General features: G+C 36.5%; 1 protein-coding gene across 1 annotated transcript in view; it reads left to right on the forward strand.

Annotated features, from left to right (window-relative positions):
* CCDC141 (coiled-coil domain containing 141) overlaps positions 1-6,274 on the forward strand; it is a 58,510-nt gene extending 52,236 nt beyond the window's left edge. The window contains 5 exon segments of the mRNA XM_033064699.1: positions 4,384-4,538; positions 4,637-4,766; positions 4,857-4,985; positions 4,988-5,021; positions 6,073-6,274. Of these exon segments, the coding sequence (XP_032920590.1) occupies positions 4,384-4,538; positions 4,637-4,766; positions 4,857-4,985; positions 4,988-5,021; positions 6,073-6,127 (503 nt within the window). The 3' untranslated portion in view covers positions 6,128-6,274.
* The last annotated feature ends 7,447 nt before the right edge of the window (positions 6,275-13,721 follow it).

Here is a 13,721-nt window from a genome sequence, read left to right on the forward strand (position 1 = left end):
ATTGTTATTGCTGAGGGTCAGGTATTTTGGCCCAGTGACTGCAACTTTTTAAAAAATTCCTGTAACTTTGAAAAAGGAGGAGTTCTCATGATGTATCCTCACAGCAATGAGAGGGAGCAGGAAGAGGAAGTGGTGAACAGATGGGGGGACACAGTAAGTTGTAATTAACTTGGTATTATCCTTAATGAACCACTTTCTAAGTTCAGTCATCTCCCAAAAATGTGGATTCGTAAGAGTTTTCTCAGGTATCAATTTCACCTCTTTTCCTGCAGTGTATTTTCCATTTCACAATAAAGGTAATTTACATCTTAATAAATCATTGTAGAAGTATATAATACCTTTGTTTGTTTGTTTGTCAAAATTTTCCTCTGAGAATTTGAACATTTCTGTGAATTTAAGGTAAACAAAAGTTGATTTTGTGAGTGTGGTATTGCATCTACTTTCAATCAGGAATAGCTTTAAATGCACAGTTTTTAATGGGTGTGTGGATATCAACCACAATTTTAATTTCTGCAAGAAATAAGATTTCAAAAAGAGTAATTAGAGATACCGGATTCACAGCAGGACTCTGAAAATCTCATGGTTTTAATGTTTTGCTTTGTAAACAAAGACATAATCAACATTGCTTACTGCTGTGCTGGCAGTCTGGATTTAAATGCCCTTTATTTAAGGATTCAAATGAGTCCTTAAAAAAAAATTACTGGAAAATTCCAGCTGTGTTCTGTTTAGATATAAAGAAAAGGAAGAAAAGGAGTATCAGTGATGTAGTCTTATGATGCACTAGTATTGCTTTGAAGGAAAAAAACACTAATTCTGTTGCAGCAATAATATTATCATAATGCTTCCCACTCTTATTTCCTCCTTTTAACCATGCTGTAGAGCAGGGAATACATCTGGGTGTTCTGTATTGTTCTAGCTCTTTCTTGGCTTGCAACACTGATTTGCCCTCATTGCTGTCACAGTTGTGAGCCTATAGTTACTTCAGGATCCCAAAAGGTTTACATCTTTCCAATGGCTCCCTCACAGAGAAGATTTAAGCCTCAGACTCTCCATCCCTACAAGAAAGACATTAGGCACATAACTAACCCACACTCCCTTCCTTCCCCATGTGCAGACACCCTTTAGGAAAATGGTGAAAGATATTGTCTGACTACAAGGTGTGGAGTCGTGTGAAGGGGTGTTTACACAAGGCACCAGAATCTGGAGGGGGAAAGGAATTAATTATTTTAATCTTTCAAGAGAAGCAGCCTGTCTGAGGTTGCAGGTTTGAGTGAGTAGGCAGAGGGAGGAAGAGTCATTACCCAGACTGGATCAGATGTGGCTGGAGCTGCCATGGAGAAGGTGAGTTCCTCTCAAATGACTGGTAAAGTATGCTTACTGCTGCACCTTTCTCTCGAGGCTTTTCTAGGTTAAAGGACTCATTTTTGTGTGGGTATTGTCATCCGTGGCCCAGAGGAACTGTCTTGAATAATTACTGCCAAGATTTTAAGGAGGTTACACATGGTATTATTCAAGGAGTCTGGAGCTCTGGATTATGGGAATTTCAGATCAGCTGGGTCATGAGACTCAAGTGATATTCCTAATAAAGGAATCCTTCTGTTTGTGTTAGGAGCTTGACTGAGACAAAATCTCAAAACAATAAAGTGCAGTGTTGATTTAGTGTAATGCTGAACAAATCCAAAGTCTCTAAGCAGTGTGGTGGGAATCTGCCTAGCCTAAATTCATAAAGACAGGGGAAGTTCATAAAATTGCTAATATCACATTTCAAAACACCAGAGACTGAAAATTACGTGCCCAGAGTAAATAGATGAAGAACAACTGTGAAGAAATTTAATTTAAAAACTGTCCATTAGAACTAAATTGGCTTGACTTGCCCACCTGTGTGTGAGAGAGATTCTAGGCAGGGGTGAAGGCTGTGTAACAGACACGAAGGTGAACTTTTCTCCTGCAGTGTTTGCATTGCTCCAGTTTGATGATTTTTCTGTACTTATTCGCCAGTTGGCAGCATAACTGTGGTGGTTCCTACAGTTAACTCATGGAATATTTAATAGTTAACAACATCATTGTCTGAAGCTGTAAGAGTGGTATTTCAGTCCCACTAACTACCTGATTATTTTTTCCCACAATGGAGGAATGGATCTATTCTTTCTAATTTTTGTGGATGTGAGCATCACAGGATGTCCAGCCAAGAAATAATTTGCAATTAGCAAGTTGTCTTTTGAATTTTTGTTATGATATCATGGGGAAAACCACTGGTGAATTATAACCATCCATTCTATTTTGGAGGTTGCTGTAAGATGATAAAATCTTCTGTTACAGCAGACTTTTTTGAGCTCAAGCCTGTGCCTGAAAGAGTTGTAGGAACTGTCACTTCATGGTTTTATTTGACATACTTTTCCCTAGAAACTGAACATTACAGTTTTTATGTTCTACTGCCTTACTGATATAAAGTCAAGATGTGGTCTGATCATTATTGCTGTCACTATTCCACTCAGATTTTTTAATATTTTTTTTTCTTTTTTTTTTTTTTTTTAATGGCGAAAATCATTATGGTATGAGATGCAACATGACTTCACAAGATAATCCAAACTGCAAAAGTAATGCAATCCAGCCAAAATTATCTCAAGGAGTGGCTGAAGCCCACTTAATGTTTTCTGCTAATCATGCCATAAAAGCTAATCATGTCTGGTTTGTGACCTACTGCTAACTGCCTGCAAAGAGTAGGCAGGGGTGTAACCTTGATTCTCTTGCTTCAAGTGAAGCTGGAGATCTCGAATTTCTGGGCTTCAGGTGCATGCAAGGCAATGGGGGTGGCAGCTTGCACATGATAACCCTCAACAGCTAAGAACTGAGATGTTTGGTCTGCTCTGGCTGGCTAATATGGAGGTCACAGAAGGTTAGCACAAATATGGGAGAGTAAAACTGCTTTGCATTGGCACCTCTGTCCCACAGTACATAGGAAGAATAGAAAAGCAGCTCAGCTTGAAAGCTTATTGCGACTAAGGGCTCACCTAAGGAGTGAATTTATTAATACAGTGGCCAAAATGTCTGCCTCATGATGCCAGCAGGGCCAAACTTGGCAAAAATAACCTCTGGCTCATTAAATTTGGGTTTAGAAATTGATGAGCACCTGTGTGAGATAAGCTGATTTTTGTTTCATAACAGCAAAAAGAAAAAATTTTCGTCCTTAAGCAGTGGAGTAATGGTGGCATGGCAGTTCCAAACTGTCACTTAACCCACATTTTAGTAACTTTCTATTTCAGAGAAGGCCAGTGATAACTTTTGTTAAATATTTTGGAAACGTGGCACAATTTACACTAAAGAGTAAAAAGGACACATTCTTTGTGTGATAGAGATGCAAAAAGTTCATTTTTATTGTACGATGTCTTTGTGTGTCCTTTTTGTGTAAATGTCTTCTGCTTTATATTCCCTGTGGCAAGAATACTTAGTCTGAATTCTAAGCTTGTCTTCTCTTTTTACTGTAACTTCGTAGGTGGAATATAAGTGGGACCTCAGGTGGCAGTACAGTGATTCAATAAATCCAGCTTTACAGCTCATTAAATTACAAGTCACAGAAAGCAATGCTTTTATTCAGTACAAACTGATGGTGATGATCAAAATTTCTTCAATTTTGATGGGTTAATTTGTATTGATCAGTCTTTACAGTGGTTCAGGTGTCATCTGTCCTTCCACGTTGGCATGAGGCTAGCACAAAATCAATCTCATGTCCTTTGGGTACTGCAATGGAAAAGCAATTACTTGCCCATTCTTCATCTGAACCAAAGTTGTACTGGATGATGTGGTAGTACATGGTTTCAGTATTAATGGTGGCCAAAATAATAATGTAGTCAAAGCTGTAGAGAGGCCTCATTCTGCCCTTCATATTTATTGCAAATACCAATTTTTAAAATCTTTTCAATAACTTTTTTTTAAACAAAAATAATGGGGGGGAGGGCTGCAGAATTGAAGAAAGTGTGATGTACAAAAATGCACTCAAATGATAAAATTTGCTGTCATGAATTTGTCACTTTATATTTGTGTGGAATAATTAATCTTCCACCTTCACTGAAACAATAATTCACACAGACTTGCCTAACAGCTTACCAAACAAAATGATTCTTTAACACTTCCATGGAGCTAATACCACTATGCTGATGCATTAAATTCTTGGGTGCTTATTATCTATGTTTTTTAACATGTTGTATTAGATAGATAAACAATATATGCCAACTAACTGTCTTGCAAACAAGTTATCCTTGTCAGTAAAGGCTCTGTTTGTCTTTCAATATGATGAACTTTATGAGAACAGATTATTTTCTCCAGTTGCTTTAGTTGTGTCTTTTAAAACATGGTGAATACTTATTTGATTTTTTTTATTTTTAGTACAAGGAAAACAGCCAAACTTCATACAAAAGTTTGGACATAGAACTCTGCAAGAAGGAGAAGATTTAATCCTGCATTGTATTATACATGGGAAGCCCAAACCACATGTCTACTGGACAAAGGATGATATCCAAGTGGTATCTGGAGATATCAGTGTATGTTCTAATGTTCTTGAAATTTTTCTTGGGAGAAAGGTAATTTTTATTGCTTTACACTACTAATTATCCCTTATTTGCATTCTCTCATTTTACAGATTGAGAAATTAGGAGATACCTATTACCTTTTAAAAAGAAACGTAGTCCTTGCTGATACTGGGAAATATATCTGTGTTGCCAGCAATGAAATTGGAAAGGCACACTGCTCTGCTTTCGTGACAGTGATAGGTGATTTGTCCTGCCAGCTGCATGCTTCTTGGCACCCTCTTGCCTTATTATGAGCAACTGGTTTGCACTAATGTACATATTTTGTTTCAGGGAAAAACAAACCCCTCAAAACTTCCAGTGTAGCTCAGGCTAAACCAGAATGTGAAGATGGATACTTCTCAGAAGAGATGAATGTCACCACAACAGAGCTAGTACAAGCCCAGGACACACCGTGGGAGAGAGAGAAAGGCCAGAGGCTAAATGTACTCCAGTAAGGTAACTTGCATCTTACTCCATGCTACCACTTGCACTACTGCAACAGCTTAAGGACCTTAATTTACAGAACACACATCAAACACTCTTCCTAATCTATGAATTCTAGGGAAATGTGTTATGTGCATAATATGTGACTCCCTTTTCCGCTTAATTCTTCATCAAAAGATATGTAATTTTTATATCAAAGAACTTGCGATACATTAGAAAATTGAGCCTGTGTAAGGTATTTACATTTAGTAAAATTTTTTTTTTGAGATCTAGGCATCTTAATCTAGATATATTAATATAAGATTGAAGAGCTTTAAACACAAAGTATTGCAGAAGTTCAAATTCATGGAGCCACATGAAGTTCCATGAACAGAATATATAAGCAAGGTTTTCTACTAGACAAGTCTTATTCTGAATAAGTAGCAATCCTAATAAGACAGAAACTGTCATTTTTCATTAATTGATTGAAGATAACACTACTTCCCACTGTGCAATTTCAGATTAAATAATTGAGATACATGAGGTTACTAATCCCTGTGACTTTTGGCACAGGATGAATTTAGGCTCTGAAAAAAAGAAAGAGCATATTTGGCTTTCTGAACTTTATCTATCTAGATGTAGCACAACATGTAAGCATAAAGGAAAGTTTTTGCATGTGTTGATTCAAAAGCTTGGTCCTTTTCCTGTAAGCTGCCTGCACACTTTGCCTCATGACCAGCTGACAAAGCATTGATCCCACATACTTTGTTCTGGATTTTTTTCCATATTGCTGTGATATGGCAGGTATTCCTAAGTAAAAAATGACACGCAAGATCATCATAATTTTATTTAAATCATATAGAGAATTCAGTATGATTTAACATATAGACCATACGGAAAGGTTAGTTTTATCCTAATTTTTTCTCTTCTGTTGTTTATAGCTGAAGTATCTTCTGTCAGTAAGATGAGATTGAAAATATTTTATGTTCTCTCTGTTTACTTGCTCTCCGTTTTCACAAGACGATAAGAACTGTCTACCTCAACATTAAAAATACAGGCAATATTAACTGATCTTTTTAAACAGGTTTAAAGAGAAACTCTGGTTTCAAGGAGTGCATCTTGAACCTGAGAGGCCATAAGAGATGAACTTCAATTTGAGACATGATCCCATTCTTCTGCCTGATGCAGTGGAACAGAACTGAACTGCAAGATGCCGATTCCTGAGCATGTTTGTGTTGTTTGCTGTGTCCATTAGTAGACATTGGCCGTGGGTGAGGAGCAGATGAATTTTGGGTGCTAATATATATCTAGGTTCAAATTTGTATTTTGTTTCTTTACAAATAAATCATTAGTAAAATTCACCTGTGCAGAGCATTTATTAGACAGTGATTTGTAATTTCTTCTGGGTTTGCTCTGGATTGCTCAACAAATCTAATAGAAGGTGATGATGGAGAAAAGCAACTTTCTCCTTCAAAATTGTGAACTGGTGATTCATTAGTACCCATGATTGTATTCTTCTACAAATTCCACCAGTGTTGTTAATTCCATCAATAGGTCATCCCACTAGCTAATGTAGAGAATTAGGATTTAAAACAAAATGTTCTTATAACCACAGAATTCTTCAGCTTATTAAATAGAGTGTTAATTGACATATTTCTAACAGCTTTGAGACATTTTTCAGAGGTCAGCCATCAAAAGTAGTAGTTAATTATATTAGCAAACCTTGTCTAATGCTTGCTTAGTAGCAGGAATGTCTCCAAGGAAGAGAAAGTCTCTAAGTCATCAAAATGAAGAAGTCTTCCAGTGCAATGCTTCTGCTTTCAGGGCTAGATTAGTGTGACAACACAGTCCATTTCCAGTTGCTGCCTGCCATTGCAGTTCAGAGGGGTGGACTATGAAGTGATACTAGTGCTAGCTTCAAAGCACATTTTTAGCTTAGCCAAGGACTCTTCAATACTAGAATTCCTTAAAAGCCACAGTGTCTATTCAGGGTGTTAAAAATGCCCTGAACTGGAATTGAATCTTTTGGGTTGTAGGCCAGTCATTAGCATGATGAAACTTTGTCTCCATCTCTTGAATTCAGAGTTTAGATGTGTTTTTCAATTTTTTGCAAAGCTTCTTATAGAGAAAGACAAGACTTTTGTAGTATCCTCCCTTTGCAGCCTTGAAAAAGGTAGTTCAGGAAAAGCTCCATTTTGGATGGCTGTTTGGCTAAAACAAAACACTCACCCTTGCAAAATAACCTTTCTTGAGCTTTATCCGTCTGATTCAGATTTTCAAATTCCTACCACTGAAAATTTTGTGAAACTATTCACACTTCTCAGAGCTCTGCTTCAGTGCACTCTCAATGGCTTGACCAACACCACAGGTACCCACAGATTCTACATGGACAGTGCAATTCCCTGTCATCCAACATTCTGTCATCCAATACATGCACATTGATTAGACCTACTCTGGTTTTGCATACCTCTGCAGTGCACTCACACTTCTCACAGGGAGCAGATAGGGATTTCTGCACTGCAGCATTTTTGTGCTTCACCCAAGTAGTTGTCATCTGTTCAAAATTGGCACAGATAATAACATATTTAAAAATTGCTTAAATTGTAATATTAAAACATTAGACATTTTTCTCCATCAAGATGCAGGTTGGATAGCAGAAACTTAAATTTATCTCCAAGTTAAAGTACAGGCAGAGAGAGGAAATGAGCTGGGAAAAAAATATGATGTACATGTCTTCACCTGATCACATAAATCACTCGCTTGACGTTATGGAAAAGTCAGTGGCATCCTGCCCACAGAAGAGTCACAAGGCTATGTATATGTGCACATAAATATAGTAGCTGCAGACTGAGGTACTTGCTCTGCATATTTATCCTGTATCTCTCACAGATTTTTCCAAAATGGAATGAAGACAACTGTCAAACATGTCGTGGATCCTATGCAACTACCTTTCCCAACTCAGTCCCTCATTTGCAGATGTTATTTAGATTCAGAGATGTAACAGAAAATACTGTGTTTCTAGCTGTACTCACATTCAGAGGACTGAAAAAGTACATATCAGATGTCCATCCCCTTCTTCCCCCCAAATTATAAACCCCCTAAAATTAATGTTCTTTTCTCAGCTGGAACCTTTTAGTATGGCATATATGATTCCCTATTTAAAAATTCATTCTGTGAAAATGAAAGTGTAGAATTCAGTAGTTGCTGATCTTGGATGCTCATCAAATTTAAAGTATTGAGTTCTTTTGGCTTTCCCTCAATTGTTAGACTATGAGAACAAATTTAATATTTGAGGGTTTTTTCCTCTTGATTCACAAACATAACTCAGAAAAAGTAAGTGTCAATGTTTCTTTAAATAGTACATGGGGGAAACCAGAAGTCTGTGTATCTGTTCTTACTTGTGGTTTTATTACAAAATAGTAGAAAGTGGTGTTTATAAATAAATAAAAATCCATCAGCCTTCTTTTGCCAATAAGTAACACGGCTATTGCTCCAAGAGTTCCCAGAAAATGGATCCATTATGAAAAATGGTAAGTGTGTTTGTTTCTTTTTATTTTACATCATTCATAGTTGTCCATAGATTTATTAAAAAGGTTTCCAAAACTGATGAGATATATATATATATATATATATATGTATATATATGTATATATATATATGTATATATATAAAACTTGTCCCCAGTACAATTATGTTAATCACTATTTTGTGGAAGGAAATGGAACACTTATTAAGTATATTCTTTACTCATGGGGTAGGTTTTGTTAGTAAGACCTGCTCTCTAAAGTGAAGTACTGAGAAGGTAAATGTTTTTCTTTCTTCCTTGTTCCACATACATAAAGATTTGTGGATGATACATAAAGAAATAATATAGAAGGAAAACGTGTCAAAAGTGACATCTGTAAATCTACTTTGGAAGCAACAGTGCCTTCTTCAGTAACAATTTTTTGCAAGCAGGTTTTAGTTTGCATTGAAAAAGGTTGATGTATCTTGTGTATTCAATTACAGTGGCTCAGATAAGAATCATAAGCTCCTGGAAAGGCAGCAGCCTTTCAAAAGCCAGCTGCAGCAGACAAATGTGGATATTCTTCTGCATATAATTCAATTTATAGCCTGTATTTAAGATTCTAAAGTTTTTATTATAAAGTACTGTTTGTGGTATTACCTGGGAAAGAGAAATTGATAAGAGTAGTGGAAATGTGATTTGATTTTAAGTCAGGATTTAGTGGTTTAACAGTTTAGAATTTTTTAGTTATTTCTAAGTCTAAAGAACGTGGGTGGGAGAAGGGGAAGTTTTTCTAATGTATACTAGCAAAACTGGAAATTCAACAAGAATATATTATATAAATATACTTTGGGTTCTGTTTCGTCGGTTCTTTAAGGATGTAGGACAGCATTTTTCCAGTGAGAAATTTTATGTGAAGTTTTATTTCATGACTCTCTTGGTTCACATACTTGATCGGAGGAGAGAGTAAAATGAAAACAGCAAATGAAAGGAAATATAATGGTTATTGTATAGGAATGAACAGAAGCAAGTGAGATGACAAAAATGGCAGGAGAGAAGGGAATGGGAAAGGTACTAATTATTTTTGCACAGTTTGCAAATTGGCATTTGTAGACAGACTGAGGGACCAGGAAAGAAAGCAGGATTTATATGACATTGATTGTGCAGCTACTGCAAAGTACACTGGTAGTGTTTGACAAATAATGAACAAAAGTAAAGACTGTGAACTTTTAAAAAAATATTAAGAAATTCCTCTCAAAAAAGCACAGTGAAAACTTGCTTAGGTGGCACCTTGAAATTTTAATTGTTCAAGGAAGAATGAATTTTGTCTTAAAGCTCTGACTAGCATTTTTAGGTTTTAAGGCATCTTCATGTAGGCCTATTAAAGCAGCTCCACCGATCAAGTCATTAGGACTATTACAATTAATCAGTGAATCACACAAAGAGTTTGCAGGTGCCCACACCACAATGTTTCACTGTGTTAAATCTCACCTGCTACTCTTTAAATGTGTTGTGGCCTGCATGTACTAAACATTGGTAATATAGAGTTTATACTTCAGTAGCAGACTGAAGCAGATGTTGAAATTTTCATAACTATCCCAATTTAAATGTCTGCCTGACAAAAAGTCTTTTTTATTGTCTGGATCTGATTTTTGTTTGCTGCTGTAGTAAAGAAATAATGTCATTTTTGCCAGCAGTGTCTCAGCTACACAATAAGACTGAAGTAATCGTTCTGATTTTTCTTGTGGGGACGCTGTGTGACACTAAACATGTAGAACTCATGTGATATCAATGTGACAGAAGGCATGTTGGATAAATAATTCATATTTCCTTGAGGACATTAGATAAATATTCCACTGTTCTGAAATCTAATTTCCGTACTTAAAAGGAAAAAATTGAAAAGGTACAAACTTTTGTTGGAATGAAAACAGATGATTGAAAGCAAATGTAAAAGTTAAAAAAAAAGAAAGGAATTATTTTTTACACTACAATATATTTGTATTTGAATGTGGAAAATTTTTCCTATTAGTCATTGTCCACTTGATGGAATTTGAAACATGAAATTCTGACCATCTCAAAACTTCAAAAGTGACAGGTTTTATATTGCTGCCATTTAAAAGCTATCATATGTTCATAAACTTTTAAATTTTTCATTTGATTTAGACATCATCATTAAGCTGGCTGCTTTTTTAAAGTTTGCAAATACTCACCTGTGTTTTTCTTCAAGTTTGATTTTTCAGTTATGTTTTTTATTTAAGTGTTTAACTACAGACAAAAATAACTGTCTTCTAATTTAGCAGGCCTCTGTTTAGATATAGAAATTTTATATCCTTTACACAAATTTCTTGGGACATTTTACGTCTTCAAATACAAGCTAGCTTGAGCTCCCCCTCATTGCATGGAGTTGCATTTGCTGTCCTAATAAGTCTTGTACAGAGAGATGAGGCTCTTTGAAATCTATTTGCAACAAGAAATTAAAAATGAGCCGTTGTGCTCTTTGAGCCTCTGTGAGAGTTCAGGTAGCACCACTGTAGAGACTGCTCCTCCAGTTTGTGTTGCTGTTTGATCCTGCTGCATGCCAAGAGCAGCCATGAAGCTGCCACCTTATGGGATGGATGAATTCAGGGGCAGATCAAATTCCTGAAGTTATTTTATGAGATCGCAGCAAGATGTAATTTCTTATTTCTTTCAGAGCTGCAAACTGTGACATTAGGACTGCCTTGCAGGAATCACAGCAGTGAAACTCTCTCTCTCCCCTTGGTGTTTTCTGACTCTCTTGCTGGAGGTTTCCTTCAGGTTTTTTTCAAACATGAGTGCAGCTGATAGCACAAAACTCCAATCAGTGTTTTCTTATCTGGGTGCTCTCAGGGAGGTCCTTTTCCATGTGGAATTTGGTGACTGCAGACAAGTCCTCTTCACCAAACCAGCTGAGTACATGCCTGATTTCAAGCAAGCAATTTTAAGCAGTTTTATGTGCCAGTTGTGTGCTTAAAGAGTTTGCTAGACAGGCAGGAATAGAAGCAGGCAGATGAGGTGGTGTGGTAAAACACCTCCCATCCAACCATAGCTCTGATGTCTGTTTCAGAAGGCACAACTGGCTGTGTAGTGACAAAGCTGGGCTGGTGGAAGGTCACAAACCAACACGCTGTTTCATGGTCTGAGCTCTGTACAAGGCCTACACAGGTCTAGAAAAAAGCTGTCAGGCTTAAAATCTCTCTTAAAAATGACCGTATTTGTCTGTGTCAATTTGCTTTTGCAAAATTTGTTTCTGCACCTTGTATGCTGCTGTTTGATTGCAAAGGAAACAAAAACAACCCTAGAGTACCAAATCTATATATTACCAAACACAATTTCAGAATTCAAAGTTACAGGGAAAAAAATTGTTTAAACGTGTATTCTAATAGTGTGCAGCCACTTGTCTGAGCTCAGCTTACTTATTTAGTCTGGTGATTGACATATGCATTTGGTGTGGCTTCTTGGGTGTTTTATAATGAAAGAAAGTAAGACTGAATCTCACTGATATGATGACTTCTGACTTGTCCATATGCCCTGCAAAAATGCTTTTTATTGCTCTCTTTGTCTTGTGATTATGATTTAGGACATTTACAGTGTAAACTGCACTTGGTAAACTAAACTGAATTATAAATAAAAAGCTTTGGAACGGCTGAGGTTTCCTCAGTGAATCCCTTTTGTGCCTCCAGAATTAGCATTGTCAATCAAAACCAACAGGTGGTGTATGGTTTCAGGGAGTGAATCCCCTCTCACAAGACACTTTCTTTCAGGAAGCCAATCAGAGCTGGCACTGACATGATGAGGCAGACCTGTCAGCAGAGCTGGGGTATATAAGGCGAAACAACTATGTTAGCACTTCTGAGCAGTCGTGCATTCCCCGCCTCGCCTCGGGTGTAGGGATTGCAAAAAAACAAAACTACACTGTCAAGACTGTGTAGTTTTGTTTTTATGATTAGAGGCTCTTCAATTCTCATGCTGGGATTGTCTAAAAAAATCTTACTCTGGATAAGGACGTCGTTCAAGAAGATTTCGTTGGGCTTAGCCCACTCTTGCGGGCACTTTGAGAGATCAGGTTAGTAGCATTTTTCTGCTGGTGTAATAAGTGTTTTATCAGTCATTAATAATTCTGATACAATCTATTATTTGTAAGTTTTCTCACATGGGGTTATGGATTTTAGGATATGGACATGAAACACTTAAATCCTGTCAAGGTTATATCTTTAATTTCCATAGTAAGCTTTGATAACTCTCAGCAAAAAGTTTTTTTCCAGTGTATTTTATTGCTAAAGAGTACCTAAATTCAGATTTTAAAAGTGCATGGAAACATGTGCTTAACTTAAAAACTCCTTTCTGTTGGGAGTGTTCAAGGTTATGCTGCTGAGAGATAAACTGAGAAGCTCCAGGAATAGCTCTGATAAAATGCACATGGTATCAGCTAAGCGCTGATGACTTTTTAAGGGAAACAACTGCTGAGGTATCAGTTACACAGCAGCTCTGGAACACTTGTCTGCTGTCATTCATGGCTGAGGAGGTTATTTCTGGAACATGACATTTTAGATGCATACTTTCAATTCTAATTATACAAGAAGCCTTATAAGATCAGATCTTCATCACCAGAATTTGCTTGGACAATGAAATATTAAAACTTTTTGGGAACTCAGTGGAAGTTCTTAAATTATTTCTGATCTCTTCTGGAAACTACATGTGTATATAAGCTTTCGTAATGTTTAATTGTATTGTAAAATTATTTCCATTTATTTATCTGAACTTCAAAACATAGTCATGACTGAACCTGAAAATCCCAATACAGTATCCAGTTCTGCCCTTATGCTCTTATTGCATGCATCCATCAGGCCCTGATTTCTATGAAGAAACCCATGTAATGAAGAATTTTCACCCCATGAGAGGCAGAATAAATTTGACTCATAGTCAAAAGAAACTTCACTTTCTCATTTTTATTAAACTTAGGACTGTCAAAAAATCAGGCACAAAAGCCAAAGTAACTGGAAGTAAATATGTTAGTAAGATTGGCTTGAAATATTGGGGGGTTGACCCCTGATGATTGAGACTAGATATGCTCTCGGTGGAATTTTTTAATGAGAAAAAATGTAACTGTAATGCATGTATGATAATATTAAGATAATAGCTACCTTTTTAAAAACTGCATGATTCGTCATCAGTAAATAAATAGGTCATGGAAATATAAAATATCAACA

Source organism: Catharus ustulatus, chromosome 7, assembly GCF_009819885.2.
Source record: "Catharus ustulatus isolate bCatUst1 chromosome 7, bCatUst1.pri.v2, whole genome shotgun sequence".
In the NCBI taxonomy this organism is placed as follows: Eukaryota; Metazoa; Chordata; class Aves; order Passeriformes; family Turdidae; genus Catharus; species Catharus ustulatus.